The sequence below is a fragment of the Epinephelus fuscoguttatus genome, linkage group LG12 (assembly GCF_011397635.1).
Source record: "Epinephelus fuscoguttatus linkage group LG12, E.fuscoguttatus.final_Chr_v1".
Lineage (NCBI taxonomy): Eukaryota > Metazoa > Chordata > Actinopteri > Perciformes > Serranidae > Epinephelus > Epinephelus fuscoguttatus.
In genome coordinates this window covers 35,572,262-35,589,027 of record NC_064763.1, presented here as the reverse complement: position 1 = coordinate 35,589,027, position 16,766 = coordinate 35,572,262, and the positions used below count along the sequence as shown (strand labels likewise).

Sequence of the window (16,766 nt, the reverse complement as noted above, 5' to 3'; positions counted from 1 at the left end):
CACATGGGAAAAGTTTCAGCTGGTTGCAATCTCCAATCCTCACCACTAGATGCCACTAAATCCGACCCTTTAATTCCCTTAATTTGTCAGTTTTTCCTTGTCTGATTTAGTCATGTCTTGGGCTTTTTAGATGCCATCCAGATTTTCTGAGCTTCATTAGGCCATCGCTATCTGCACATACTCTCACAAATGAGGACTAAAAAGATGGGTGAAATCAGTCCAGGACTCCACCATCAAGAAGGCAACAATGTGTTTCAGATGTGTTTCAGGAAGCCACTTTTAAAACAAGGATTAGCCTTATTCCTGGTTTAATTTATACTATGTCCAGAGACAGGCCCCATTAGTTCTACTTTAATGATCACATGCAGACTATGTGTATTACCTCACACCCTGGACTTTGAGAGAACTGATTTAGCAGTGTGGCTGCTCATCTTAAGTTCAAAAACACACTTCATCTCATGTTAAGGAAAAAAATGCCTTGTCAAGACAAATTGAATCCCCTGTGTTTTTCACTGTGCAGCTCCGAAATCCTGCAGTTAGGACCAGTAAAGAAAGGGAACAACTGTGTCATGGTAATGCACTTCTTATTTTATTTAGATCCTAGAAACAAAGAAGCTCCAGAACAAAAAAAAACAAAAACAAAAACGTGTTGGTAGAACAATAAGTTAAACACAAGAAGAAGATTTGTGTCAAGGAAATCATTTTAAAGACAAAGGGTATGCAAAGGCACGTGTGTAACATGTTACGCACTGTATGTTAAAGGAATCACGATTAAACAAATATGTACAATACCAAAGAAACGTGGTAGCAATATAATTTTCACATAATTTACAAGATAACTAGTATAGATGGCATACCAGCAGCTACACATCACCGTTGATAGAAAAGAACAGAAAAGAACGAGCACTGCAAAATTTATTTTCTCATTTCAAATAAAAAAAAAGTAGTTTTGTTAGAAACATTTCTATAATTAAGAATACAATCACTCTTCTCCAACCACTTTACTTCACTATTCACAATAAGCCAAGACTAATGGCCACATACTGGAGTCATAATGACACGCTTCTTTCTTCCACAAAGAATTTCTGTCAAGAAAATAAAATACATGCTGTCCTGTCATTTCTCTTTCTCGTCTCCCTCCCTTTGTGTTCCCCCTCTCTCTGAGGAAATGTAGAAGTATATTTCATTTGCTTCATGGACTTGGCTGTGAGCAGACAATTTGAGTTTATAGTAGGAGGGGAATACAGCTATGCATCCCTCCAACTTCTGTCTTTTTCTCTCTCCCAAAGAGGAACTGTAATGTATCTATGTTGTGGCTCCAAAAAGCTAAACAAGGTGAATATTACTCCCACATGTTGAAGGCTGTGGACAGTTTTCCACGGCCGTGTCTCCAGTCTCAAATGCACATGACCATTTTTTAAAAGTTGTCATGCGAGGCGAAGAGCATATTGGTGTCAAAATGGAGTGTTTTCGATAAACAGACCCCGTGAACCCCGTGCTCTTGTTTTTATGAACTGGAATTCCTCAGTGTGAACATGAGTGAGAGTTGAAATTCCTCTCACAGTCAGGTGCTGGAGAGCACTTCAGTTACAATCTTGTGTGGATGTGTATCAAAATGTCATCAATGCTTGCATGCACTGCATTAGGCGAAATCATGTCATCATTAAAGTCTCGTTTCTTGCAATTAGTTGTTTATAAATTGAGGTTGTTGTGATTACATCTGGGAGAAATTCTTTGAACTGATTTTGACAATGTTCTATACACTCTTAGAAATAAAGTTGTTACCTAAAAGCATAGAGGCTCTTCAGCTTGTCCCTATAAGGGTTATACCTAGAACCATCTGTGAAAGCTTCCGTGCAGAAATCCCTATGAGAGGTTCTACCTTTCTATGGTATAATGGTTCCACCCAGAAACCTCTCTTGGGATTCAGAACCTTCTAAGGGTGCTAACAAGAACCCACCCAAGGGTTTCTACTGAAAACCCTATTATATTCCAAGGGTTTTACCAAGAACACGCCCAGCAAGGCTCTAAAAACAGTAACTGACTACATTTCCCATAAATCTTTCTCCCACTAATGATGGTTTTAGTTAAACAGGTTAGTCTGGGGGCCAAAGGAACTGCGTCCATCTGCTTTGGGCTGATGTGGTCGAGCACAGCCCACAGCCGTCAGGGTTCATAATCATGTTTTTAGGGGGTGGAGATTTCGTGAGATCACAACTACTATAGCCTTTATTATTTCAGTGGCGCAGGGTTAGGAACCAAAACCAGGTTCCAAATTGGAAATGATTACAAAAGGCCAAGTACTGGGTACACATGAAAAATGGATTTTGCCAGACCATGCCATATTGTATGGCATAAAAAGATGGTGAAGACATCCACTATGGCAGAACACAAGTAAAATGAGCTGATTATGGGGATTCCAGATTTGAGTATAAGGATCTTTCAACAGTCCTTGAAGAAGTCTTTCTTTCAAAAAGGATTCTTTGGATAAAAAGGCGCCTTAATGAAACCCTTAGTCTTACCAAGAACCCTTCTTCAACTTTCAACTGAAGCATTAGTCTCAGTAAGAACCCTTTTGGAACCCTTATTTCTAAGAGTGTAGCTCGTCACATGACTCTGAGGATGTCACCTGCTGGGTTTTATTTACATTTCAGAGGGAAGTGCTTTGATAGCTGCATACGGAGGCGTTTACTATAACTTATAGTTCGGTAACCCCATTCACCAAGGCATACTGAAACACATTCCAGAAACTCACAATTACACTTGTTAAGAGATCTGCTTATAATGAATTATTGCTTATTGTTTCCCATAACTGAAAAGTAGGCAGAAAAAGTGTCTGTCAAACAGAAATGTTTGTAGAAATGAACATAGAAAGTCTGAAAAATGAACTGTATAGATGTAAATTATAAAATGCAGAAGTCCATCTGCAACAGGAGTATAATGTGTAACTGTAACATAGTTAAAAATACATTGAAACTTTTAAACCCTTTACCGAAACTAAAACAACATATCATTTGGCTGACTTGTAGTGTGCTTTGCTGCATGGGAAACTGTCCTTATAATAGTTAAATGAAAAAATAGAAGGTAGAAAAACCTCTGACTTCTCTGCAAAGTTCATTACACTAATCAACTTAAAATTCTCTTGTGATAACCCATATCACACACACACACACACTAGTGTAGTTATTTTAAGGCTTGAGTGAGGGTTGTCATGGGACGTTGAATATTATGCTGGTATTAAACTCATGTGCTGATTGTTACACAGTCAGATAGCTGTGGTATACTGGTGTAGTCATTTCAAACTGCAGAGACATCTTACTCTGTTATCTGTGCATTTCTTGTCTCGTGGAATATTCTGGTAATATTCTGTGCTTGTTATGTGGATTTCAAGGTCATATCTGAACATGACCTTAACTGCTTCAGTATTTTTTACTCAGATGAAGACAATGTAAACACTGATTGAGAGATGACGGCTGTAAAGTTGGGACATATAATGCCAGCTTTGTAATGGGTTTGAGTATTTCTGATATCTGTCAACGTATTTCAGGCGCTCAATATACCCATTTATCAAGACTGTCAGTGGAGACATGCTGATCTTGGATCACTGAAACACACATTTCATAGGGCTCTCTCAAAGGCAAAACTGATCCAAGATCGGCATTCCTGCTTGACAGAGCCTGATAAATGTAGGCCACGATACTCAGTAGCCCCTTCTCCCAGATTTTAGTTTCCCAGTTATATTAGAGTATAGCCAGCTTCTTCTCCATCTCAGACGAGCTCCACCTTGGAGTTGGGGTAAACAGCAACAACGTCGTAACCCTCTGGGGGCTGGACGCGTGCCTTGGCGTGGGTCTCACAGTACAGATTGTCCTCAATGAAGAAGTAGCCTCTCTGCTTGAGGTTGATGCCGCAGTCATCGCACATAAAGCACTCGGGGTGGTAGAGCTTGTCTCTGGCCTTCACGATGGTGCCACTGGAGGGGGAGATAAAAGATTGTTAGAAATGAAGCAGAGGGTGACTGCAAAATGAAAAACAATTTTGTGAGACAAATGGTGCTAGCATAGGCCCAAGCCTTTCCCCTTTGATCCTATACACTGCCTGCTTGTCCCAAAGAGTTTTGCTTGGTGTTGATCATGATCTAAAGCAGCGGTTCCCAATTGGTCCAGCCATGGGATCCAGATTTCTCCTTAGTGATTAGTTTAAAGTCATCACAGTTTAATGTATTCAACGTCAAACTTGTGTTTGGCCATGTCGTTGAGCTAGTTTTCTGTCTCTGTCAAGAAGCTGTCCGTTAGTCGCTCACTCTACAGCAGGAAACGACACTTCAAATTAAAAGCTCTGTGCCAGAAATTCACTGTACTTCAATTTAAAGTGTGTGTTTTTTTTTTTTTTGGTTTTTTTTTTACACAGTTGACACTTATGGTCCATTCAGAATGGACCCGCAACCCACTTTTGGACCACAACCTACCAGTTGGGAACCACTGATCTAAAGACCCAGGATTTAAAGGTCCAGCATGTAGGGTTTAGTGTCATCTAGCAGTGAGGTTGCAGAACTGAAACTTATTTTGTGTGCCAAGCACATAGGAGAACTATGATGGCTGAAATGAAAACACAAAAACACTATCTAAAGCCAGTGGCTGATTTGTCCGTTCTGGACTACTGTCAAACAACATGGCGGACTCTCTGGGAGGGGACACATTCCCTATGTAGATATAAACGGCTCATTCTAAAGTAACAAAAGCACAACAGTTCTTATTTTCAGATGATTATAAACTAATAAAAATATTATATACAATTTCTGCCAATAGATGCCCCTAAATCCTCCACACTGGACCTTTAACTACTCTGCTCCATGTGCTGTAGGACACTTTTTCCAAACATTATTTCCCATTATTTTACCAAGTATGTTGCTCTTGACAGAGCAGCACATAAGGCTGGACTTGTTTATCGCACTGTATGATACTTTAGATTGAAATAAATTAATTTAAAGAGGCCATGTCAGGGTTTTGATTAATCCTTTCAACGGTATTGTGTGACAGTTTTCTGCCCTTAATCCCATGTCTAGCCTGAGGATCCGCAGACTTACATGCATGCTTAGTGCCAACAGATTTCTATTTATTATCTATTTCTCATATATTCCTCTTGTGGTTTCTCTTGGGATTGTTTTCTGCCGGATCCTGCGTCAGAATCTGGACTGTGTTTTTATTAACGCTGTGCAGGAGGAACACAGCCTTATATGTAGTGTAAGAGAGCAGACATTTTCCCAGTATGCATCAATGGAACACTATAGAGTACTAAGAAGGATAAAAATGCATGAAAGCATGACTGGAAAATGATGCAATGACACAAACTGCAATATGCGGAGTGCCTTAAAAGGATAAGTGTAAGCAGTTTTTAGGGAGGTGCCATCATCGCAGAGGACAAAATATCAGGACACTTTAAAAGGAAGTGAGCGATGATGAAATGCTTCTGACTGACTCACAGTTGTCATTATCTATGCAAATCAATAATTATCATACTTTATAGCACCATGCAGGTATTTGAATATATTTCATCATATTTTAGAAAGGTTTTCTGAGAGCACATCCTGAGAGGAGTTTTAGGTGAACAGGAGGTCACACACATTCATGCTGTCACACCTGGGAGCTTAGTAGTACATGTTTATTTTGCTGGCTACTGATGAATACTGTTGCATGTGGAAGTTCACTGCACAGTGACGGCAGTTGTCAAGGGCGTTGTTCATTCACTGATCCCAATAAGACTTTCCCTTCTGGACTGGGGATTCGGGCCAGCAACCATTCAGTCATAGCCCGCTTCTTTTTTTAACCGCCTTCGCCATCTAACCACACGACTTGCTGGATAAACTCTTGACACAGTGCTCTACACTTGTTTAAAAGCTGTAAAATGCTCCCAGGTCATAACAGCCTTATTGTGCCCCGCAAGCTCCTACAATGTCCCCTTGTTAACGAGTAAAGTAAGCCGATGACATCACTGCTTACCTGCAGCTGCTTTGATAGAGAGGGGGATTACCGGTGCATGTGGATACTTTGGCAGAAAGGTGTATGTGCGAGTGCTCACGTTTGATGTTTAGCGCAAGTTTGTTTTTGTGCATGTGCGTGGGAAAGGGTGTGGAGGACGGCTTGGTTTAATCATTAAAATGATAAATGGGAAAAGCTTTTCCTGAGTACTTGTTAAAGGCCTGTTGGTGCAGGTAGATCTGCACAAGTTTAACCTCTTCTTTCAGAGTCAGGAAGGAACCTTTACTCACCTCACACAGCTCAACTTTTATACTTTATGACCACAGGCGGAGCAATAAAACCAGACAGAGACAAATAATTTCCAGATGGCGATTAAAATAGTCTATCTGATAACAAATCATTCATATTTTCAGCATCGTATTTACTGCATCTTCTGTAGTCTGTAATTGCAGACCACAGTAACCCTAACTTTTAAAACCATTAAGTTTCATGCTGGGGTATGTAATACTTTAAATTATAGAGTGACATTATACCATAGTGTTGAAAACGAAAGCAAATTAATACTTTTAAATATTTATAAAACAAACATTTTGGTTGCATTGAGTGTTCTTTACACCTTAAGACAAAAAAAAGATTTACAGGCTTCTTTAAAAGGGGTCTCTGACCAATGAGACACGATCACATACATTATAATAAATAAACCACAATACTTACACAATGCCATTACAGCAGCGTGTGCACTGGGGTAACTTCTGCAGACCAGACATGGGGCTGGGTATGGGGATGGGGCTTCCCAGTTTGGGAATTGGAGACCTGATTGGAGACTTTAAGTTTCTCATTCTCTCTGTTGGGGACACACCTAGAAATGACAAAACAACCACAGAATAAATACAGGATCTTTGGAAACTGCACCATAAACCATTCACAAGACAGACCCTACAAATAAGCGTATGCACAACTGAATACCAGGCACTGGCACAATATGAACAGTTCCTATACAGGCCTCTGGTAACCCAGGTAACCCATGCTCCAGGGGCCACTAGTTTCCAGGTAGTGCTTGTATGGTAAAAGGCAAAAAGCCATGCAGGGTCACGAGAGTGTGTGACTTTCACATACTAAGAAAAAGTAGACAAGAGCATGACAGGGTGGTAAATATTACAAGTTACGCACATAAATAAAAACATTTTTTTAGAAAGAAATAAGTACTATCCATTTTCCTTTTTTCTAATCTGTACCTCTACTCTTTACTGCAGTATATCTTAAGCCAGTAATCTACTGTTTACTTCACTACATTTGCCACATTTACAACCTTTACTACAATGAGTGTAGGGGGGAGAGCATGCAAGGAGCACCTCTACTGCAGATGCCAAGTTGCCAGCTGCCTGGAAGACAAAGAAGCACCATCTGCTTTTTCACTATAGACCTTTTTTACACAGAGATCCTGCTATAAGGTCAGTATGAAGTTCCTTCTTTTTGCCACCTTTGCATTTTTACGCAGAATCAAACAACGGCGGCATCCCACAGACCCAGTGATGCCACAGCATGCTGGCATCCAGGGAGGCTTGATGGGCATGACATAGAACACGACAGCATCGGCCTCTAGTGTGTGACACAACTTAGACATCGGCAGCCCTTTATAAACAATAACAATGGCTTAACGTGGCAATAACAATCACTCACTGTTCCTGTGATATGGCGACTGATCTCATCCTCTGCTTGGAGGGTAATGAGCTCACGCACCTTGTACAGTTTTGGCTGCTACTCTTCTTCCCTGAGTAAGCCGCTAACTGCTTTTTAATCTCCCACGGTCAGTCAAACACATAACACATTGTCAAACTGAAACACACCCATGCCTCCCATGATCCTGTCCTGCCAGCTGTCCGTTTAATACAGACCTTGTTTCAGCACTGTTACTACCTCTGATTAAAGGCGAGACAACTGTCATCCCATTTCCACGACTGTACCTTTTATACAGAACGTGGAGGTGGAAAAACCACGCGAAATTCCTGCCTTGAAAGGGCAGTGAGAAAGGAGCTTATGATGCAGTGATGACTGTACAAAACCCAGAGCAAGAGGCGGTTTCTGGCGACCATCCCAGGCCACATCTGGCTTGTGTGACACTTTTTATATCAAAATGTAAAAAGGAGAACCGTTACGTGGTTAAGAGCTTGCTGTGTCTCCCAAAACAGTAAGTTGCACGTACTGTAGGTGAAAATGTACTTAGCGAGCGACTTAATGTTTATTGTAATGATAATAACAATATGCAAACAACAAAAATAAAAATAAATAATAATAAAATTGTAAATTAATAAGGCAAAAATAATTAAAGTTTCTCTGTGTTCCTGTATTGTTATATTCATGCCATACTTGCATTGCTTGTACATTGTGTCAAACTCAAAGACATAGTTCTCATGGAAGGACACCATTAAGTATTAAAAGGAGTTCAAATAGTTCAGGCAACTCCATTTGTCTTTGTCACTTTGCCTGTAATGCTGCATCATTGCATCATACTTACGACAAATGGCAGGCTATCTCCTGTTAGAGGTCGTTGCATGGTTAGATTGAATGTTCATGTGACTTAAGATCATATTTCACATTAGCCGTGTTGCTGATTTCACAAACAGGATGTTGCCACTTGTCCTCTTCCCCAGCCTCTCCATTGCATTTGTCCACGAGATGATTTAGAAGAGATTTATGCTTTCACTTTCATGATATACATCCAAGTGTAATGATTCATTGATGTGAAAATGCTTTGCAAAGCACATTTAAGTATTGTTTTAGCCACAGAATAAAAGATCTGTGTTAACTCATAAGAGGATACTCCGTGTCCCTGAACTTCTTCTTGTCATCCTCCCTCTCATACACCTTCCCCTGTCTTTGACCTCTCTGTGTCTCTCGCTCCTTCCTGTGTGCTCCGTTCAAGAGTCTAAAGTGCCACTTCCTAGTAGGAATTCATCAGTCAGCCTGGATAGACACTTGGCAAGGAAAACATCCCATGTTACATCATCAATCTTTAACCATCGCGCCGATATGCTACAATCACACGGTAACTGTGAACGACACAAGATGAGGTTGCAATGGCATTCATCATAAAGTAGACAGCGGTTAAACACATCGTCTTAGCTGAATGTAAATATCTGGCCAAATGAAAAATGACAACACCTTGAAATCAAATTTAGCACAGATATTGCTCTGTTGCTTTTTTAAGACAGTGTTAAGTATAAAGCCAACTCAACCAGCTACACCAGCACCACATGTGATGCAATAATGTTAGATAAAAAGTCTATATTTAAAACTAAAGGTTGCTGCTTTCCCATGAATAGCATTTTTTATTAAGAGCGATCAAATCCAATCATCAAGCGTTTAGTTATGCCTGGCTGGAATGCATGAAAGGGACATACTTAGTGCTGGATATCTGGAGCCACTGTGGTGGTTACGAGTGCACCAGGGGTAGAGGGTAGATCAGTGGGGCACAGCCGTGAACTGCATTAAATGACTTCCCTTTACTGATGATGTGCCAGCAGAGTCTATTCAGGCCAACAGGCCACCTATCACTGCCACTAACCACAGTCTAATTAACTCGCATCAGGCACTTGACTGAAAGCACAAGTCACAGTTAGCCTCTGACTGCTCCATGGTGTGTTTAAGAGCTGACATTAGCTGCTGGGTATGTTATTTCTGGGATTAATGTCTCTATTAGCTAATGATTCACTCTAATGGAAAACCTTTTATGTGCAGCACTCTGGTGACTTTCTCACAGAGGGGGAGGTTGACTAATAAAAGTCCTCAGACCACAGTCAGGAATAGATACAAAAAGCAGAATGAATGAGTGCTTGTTTAGTCTTGCTTCGACATTTTTTAAATAGCCAGACTACTTTGGCCCTGATTTTTTTTTTTTTTTTTTTAAACCAAATGCGGCCAGACAGACACCATATTTTATTTGACACATAGTGACAGGTTAGCCCATTACAACACATATCTCACCACACGCAACATTTACGGCACAATGTGCGTCCTTCACTGTGACTAATATCAACCAGACGTACTGTAAAACAGCCCCGTCCTAACTCAAACCTGTCAAGTGCAGAATGTGAGGCCTCAGGGAATTTAAGGGAATCACAGTGTCGAAAGATAAATAAACAGCTGTAATAATATCATTTCAGACAGCTATTATGGCACATGCTATCAACTTTTCAACAATGGCAAAAACAAAACAAAACAAAACTTCATTTGTTCTTGCTCCAAGGGGTTTAAAAAGGGTTTTATCAAGATTACATGACAAGAAGGATCATCGAAAAATGGGATAATGTTCAGCTGAAATGTTTCAAAAGGCAAACTTTTTCATTTCTGGGGCCACACATGCACTCAGAGAGGATAAACATTTAAGAAAAATGCTGGAAAACAGACCGAAAGTGTTGACAAAATTGACAAATTTGATAATATGAAGTAAAACTACAGATTTATTTTTGTTTTTGTTTGTTTCAGATCACTCTAAACCGAGCACTTCAATGTTTCTCCACTGTAGTTCATTCGAATAAAACAGTGACTTCACTTTTGGCACTGGGAGCTAATGATGGGCGTGTTTTGTGCATTTATAGAGAAGCAAATGAAATGAAAAGCTATAATGGTTGCTAGTCTATAGTGCTGTCAAAACAACAACTCCCCTGTGCCAACAGATGGTTAAGCTCCTCACCACTGGCATTGCATGTTTACCCCACTGGACTAGAAATCTTGCGAGGGCTTTAAATCTTGTATCTTTTCAGCTCTCACTTGATCCCTGTGGAACAACAATTTCAGTGGAATGCTCCCTCTATTTTTCCACAGAACGTCACGGGAGGACATGACTGATGTATTTGTGTTGGTCCCAAATACAGATGATTCTAATCAGATTGTTCAAATAAAATAAAAGATACATTCATTTAAAATCTCATTAAACCTTTGAGGCAAGATAAAAGTGACAAATTCTACTACTAAATTCTCTACACAGCGGTGATGGTGGTCTTGCTCTGAGACAGGACACAGCCTGCCTCCCTCCTGAGGACTTCACATGCACTGAAACTGCGTTTTGTGACCATCATTCATCATACTGTGACGAGCTATCTGCTGAAAACACACCCCCGGCAAGCTGATGTACAGTAAAGCCACTTTAGTGGAAACACATGATGTAAAGTAACTGTAAAAAATGGGATACTTTTCAGGAAATTCTTTCAACAAATAACCCTGGATTTTAAGGAATGGATGAGGTTTCAGAGAGATCACTGGAATTTTGTTTATTTCCTTTTCCAGCTGTTAAATAAACACTCCCCCATCACATCATCTTCTGTCTGTCCTCCCACTAAATTCACTCAAATTATTTAAAGTGAAAAATAAAAAATAAATCTCATCAGCAACAGAAAAGTCTTCACGCTCAACAGTAAACAAGCTTAATAAATGTGCATTTCTTTTTAACATACAGAAACAGTTCTGTCCGTAAAGGCTTATTTGTGAACATATAAGGTACTGTTTGTTACTTGTAATAAGGGAGGCACTTTAAACAATTGTTTTAAGCATTAGGGAGGGAGTTATGTTTTTTGATTTGGCTTAGGGGAGGGACATCAAACTTTGATTGGTTGTATTTTGTATTTATTTCAACTCCGAACCCCTCTGTACTGTTTGCTCGTTGCATTGGCTCCATACCTTTCTTTGGGGTGAATCCACAAAAACATGGTTATTTATGGGGGAGGGAAGGTCATGCATTCTCCCCCAGTTACTCAGGGAGGCTCAAAGAAAAATATATGTACCTCCAGGACGGGTCAAGATAAAATAAACAACCCCAGCCACCTCCTCCTCTCATAAGTAAAGTCCAGACCCTAATGAAATAAAACAAACCATGCTATGGAATAAACAGACCTGGAACAACAGGTGCAACTTTCAATCATCTACAAACCTTAGGTAGTATTGCTTCAAAAACACCAGTATTTTGCAGTCACTCCACCCCTCTTCCATCCACACTGCCATCCAATCATAGCAGAGTCTGAGGAATTCTGGGTAAACTGACACTCTTGTTTGCTTTAACTTTAAAAGCCCCTGAAAGTCAACATGGCCTCTGCAGGGGCTTTCGCCTTCAAAAGGGGACCAACTACTGTGATTTAAAAGCCTGACGGAAAGGTATGCATCGGAAAACAGGATGATTTGACTTTAACCTGAGAGCAGAACATTTGCAGTTGTTAATTTGACTTGTTTCTTCTTTATTGGACTATTAAAAAACAACAGAGGGGGAAACTTTAGCAACATCTGTGGCAGGATTTCACACTCTCACACAGATTAAATGACAAACGTCAACAAAGAGACAGGTAGCTTTTAAATGATCCCAACGTAAACTTGACGTGTCTTTCTGTTTCATCGGGGGCTTAGCCTGTCAGTCAACCTGTCAGTCTCCCAAACTGAAAGACAGCAGACAAAAGGCGTCCCCTTTAAATCTCTTTAATCCATCACCAGTGACTCTCTCCCCCCAACCCCCTTTCTTTAGCTCTACCTCTCTTTCGTTGCTTTGAGTGTAACAGTAAGTGCTAAATTAAGGAAACAGTATGCTCTGGCCTCGCTCCAGGCCTCACTGCAGGAGCAGTCAGCGTTGTTCCTTGTGCTGTGGATTATCCTGTCAGCTCTCACATCAAAGGTAGATGCAGAGATAGGGTAACCAAGCGGGAAGACTTTACTCTTGTCCTGAGATAATAATCTTAAGTAAAATCAGTGACTGATTTATTTTGAATTATGACAAACTGAGGCTTTTCCATGTCAGTGACTTTATTCTATGCATTGACCCATATTTGACCAATACAGTATGTCCTTCCAGTGTACATTATGTATTGACGTTTTACTTATTCATTCTTAAAAATTAATTTTCAAATAAGTCAGGGTCGTATCACCTACATCAAGGATATGACACACAGCATTATTATGCTATTATTCTGGGTTTCAGAAGATCGTTTTGGCTATATTTTTTCTAATACTAGACCCTTTTGGCCTGAACATAAGACAGTGTAAGACAGTTACACTAGCCAGCTCCGACAGAGAGTTCTGCATTATGGGTCATTTGTAGCCTTGATGATGCGAGTGAGGGAAGAATGGAGCGTGAGATGGATCGGAGGTTGGGTGCAGCCTCTGCAGTGATGCGGGTGTTGTGCAAAGCTTTCGATTTACTGGTCTATCTATGTCCCAACCCTCACGTATGGTCATGAACTCTGGGCTGAAATGAGTTTCCTCCGTGGGGTGGCTGGGCGCAGCCTTGGAGATAGGGTGAGGAGCTCGGACATGTGAACGGAGCTTTTTTGTGTTGGAAGGGGTCAGTTGAGGTGGTTCGGGCATCTGATCAGTATGCCTCCTGGGTGCCTCCTGTTTAAGGTGTTCTGGGCACGTCCCACTGGCAGGAGGCCCCGGGGCAGACCCAGAACATGCTGGAGGGACTACATATTTCACCTAGCCTAGGAGCGCCTTGGGTTCCCCCAGGAGGAGCTGGAAAGTGTTGCTGGAGAAAGAGACATCTGGGGTGCTTTGCTTGGTCGTTGCCCCCGCGACCCGGCCCCAGATAAGCGGATGAAAATGGATGGATGTAGCCTTGATGTTGCTAGGCTAGCGGTTACTTCAAGTAGGTTGTTTGTCTTAAAAGTTGGTCAGCCCTAAAAGTGTTTAGTTGGCTCAATGTAATCTATGGTCGCTGTGGCAGCTTGTGTAAACATTTTGGAGGAAATCAACTCCTGATTCGTGAAAGATTTTAACTCCCCACCTCTTAACTGAAGATATAGATATATATTATAGACATAGATATATATTCTCCAATTTAACTGAGAATTCAGAGTTCACATGAATGACTGTGAGCAAAAACATTTACCATAGATATATTAAAAACCATTATTTATCTATGGAAAACATTACTGACTATCCGTGCTGACTCTGACACTGCAGATTTATACATTCACAGCTGGTAACACTCCACTAATAGTAATAAGGATTAAGGGTCTTTTCTCAAGGACGCCTCAGTGTTCCTGAGGTTGAGAAAAACATTCATCACAGAGAATCCGTGCTAACAGTTCATAAGCCCACTGCTCTGAGGTCCAGGCTATTTCCGCTTTGACATACCAACACTTGGCTCATAACTACGACTTTCACAACATTAGCCCTGCTTTAGTGGTAAACATGGAACCTGAAAAGAATGTTTTAGTTCAGAGGATTAGCTCTCCTCTGCTGCTGTCAGCATCACATGACTCCTCCTCAAAAGCTGGAATGCTGAGCGGTCAGAAGGCAGACAGGAAAACCGTATTTCTCACTTTATTGCCCTTTGTGAAGTTGTTTTTGCAGTAAATTGCCAAACCAAAACTTCCCTCCCCTGTTCATCCGTGTGTGAGCTATTTAAAGCTCTTCATCTTTCTCCTGCTCCGTCCGTCTCTTGCTTTCTCCTGTTTACGCACACTCTCTCTCACACGCTTCCTCTCCATCCCTGAACCTCACTGTCTTTCTATAAAAGGAAAACTATGCCAGTAAGACAGAGCAGATCAAAACAGTGAGAGGGGAGCTGCCTGAGCAAGGCAAGATGTTCCTTTGGCTGGAACCACGAGTCTGATTTATACAGGAGGAAATATTTACTCAGAGACTTCAACCAAAAGTACCTGACTTTAGAAAATACTTTGTGAGAATTGCACAGATTCACACAGGCATACCCTGATGCTCGCCACATTGTAGCTGTCTCAGTTTGTACTAGGGCTGGGCGGTATGGCAAAAAATATTATCATAATAATTCTCCCCGTATTGATCAATATAGATATTTATCACAATTTATGGTTTGATAACGCTGCGAGTTTGAAAAGTATCCTGATAATGTTTGACACCAGAACAAACCAAATGATTTTCCAGCTTCCCACAACACTCCTCGTAAAGCCGGGGCAGAGCAGTTTGAGAAAATAATTTCCTGCCTGGGAGCTCGCACCTGCAGTCTAGCACTTTAATTAATTTCTTGAACAAAGTCTTTCTCCACAGTGTTCATGGGCATCATGTCTTCTGCTAGTATGACACTGCGTCTCTGCTCCTTTTTGATCGCTTCTCAGGGTTACGCCGGCAAAAGACAACACTATTGATTGCTGTTTTGTAGGGCTGTACCCAAATATTCGGATATTCGAATATTCGTTTCTATGGGTAGGTATTCGATATTCGTTTTTTTTATTTACATATATTTTTTTAATTTTTTATTTTTTAATTTTTTTTTTTTTACATTTTTTTTGGTGCTTAATGTAGTCTTTTTGTTGTTGGTAAATGTAGGTTATCAATAAAAATCAAAACTTTTAAATTCCATTGTTAAAAATGTGAAAATATAGTATCGCCTACCAACGGAGCTTGTGCACACGGCACGCTTGAGCGCATCCATCTGAGGCTGTGGATCAATGCCAAGTTTTACCACTTTATCACTATTCCCTCTAACTTGTAGCTGTTTTTTCGTAATCTTTTGAATTTAATATGAATTATGGAACCGTTTTTGTCAACGTTTGTTTCCCCCGTTTTGTACAATAAATTATTGTTTAAAGTTTCAACAAGTTTCTTTTGGAGTGCGTGACACAAGTGTGTTTTGAAAACGACCACGGACTGTCACCTGCTCAATGCATCAGTACCTTTGGATGCCATGACAGTAATAGCCAATAATGTCAAAATATTAAACAGGATGACTAGCCAATGTGAAAATCAAAAGAAAGCATAGAATAATGTACTGAAGGAGACTGTTGTGCCATCACATTTTTTTGTGGTTTGAGAGCAAAGATCCGGTCGCCGCTGTGCAAAACTCCGCAATACAATCCAAAAAACCCCCGGAGGAGTGCTTCGCAAGGAGTCTTCGAAAGGAGCCAAGCCTGGTGTAAAACCGGAGAGAGCATCCCAGCCTTATTTTGTACCTCCGCAGTAATATTGGTCATTTCAACATTTTATAGCCTGCTGACACTGGAGCAGTCAAGTGTATCAAAGTCACAACACATTATATCACTGCAGACGTTTTTGTTTTTTTATTTGTCACACGTGATGCATCTTTTTTTTTTTTTTTTTTACAAGATACAGCCTTGAATATGGTAGCATCCCAGCTATGTAGAGCTGACAGAAGATTATTGAGAAAAACAAATAATTTCTTACTTGATTAACCCATGTTAATGTCATTTTTTTTTGAGCAAATATGCCAAAGAGCTGACAGAAGATTATTGAGAAAAACAAATAATTTCTTACTTGATTAACCCATGTTAATGTCATTTTTTTTTGAGCAAATATGCCAAAGAGAAACAGCTTTCAGTCTTTTATTAAATGAAATATTCGAATTTTGGACTGCTGGTCAGCCACTGAAGCAATATGAATTTTCTACTTTGGCCCGAGGACACTGTTATTAGACAATTCGACTATTTCCTGACATTTCAACATTAAACAATTAATCATGACTGAGAAAAGAACTGACAGATGAAATGCTAATGAAAATAGTTGTTAGCTGCAGCGCTATGGCTCATGTATAACCTTGTAAAAGCTGCTCTCACCATCAGGTCAGTTAAGGCCCGTTTCCAGCAAGCAGTATGGTATAGTTCAGTTCCTTATGCTTTTTTTCCATTTCCACTGTGAAGAGTTGCTGTTCTATTTTGCTCTGAAAATGTTGGCGTGCAGCCTCGTTCTGTGGACGATAAATGAGGTGCAGACTTCCATCTGTGTCAGCGGTAACGAGGAAATGCAGTGAGTGCTGGATGGAGCAGCGAGTGACAACAACCCCGCCCATATTTAAGAGTACTGTTTGCGGTG

General features: G+C 40.4%; 1 protein-coding gene across 1 annotated transcript in view; it reads right to left on the bottom strand.

The window, feature by feature from the left end:
* Positions 1-567: 567 nt before the first annotated feature.
* Positions 568-16,766, bottom strand: part of pdlim4 (PDZ and LIM domain 4) — a 59,831-nt gene continuing 43,632 nt past the window's right edge. Inside the window, exons 6-7 of the mRNA XM_049591356.1 lie at positions 6,693-6,837; positions 568-3,973 (exon numbers count right to left, since the gene is read on the bottom strand). Coding sequence (XP_049447313.1) covers positions 3,769-3,973; positions 6,693-6,837 — 350 coding nt within the window. The 3' untranslated portion in view covers positions 568-3,768. The remainder of the gene's footprint in view (positions 3,974-6,692; positions 6,838-16,766) is intronic.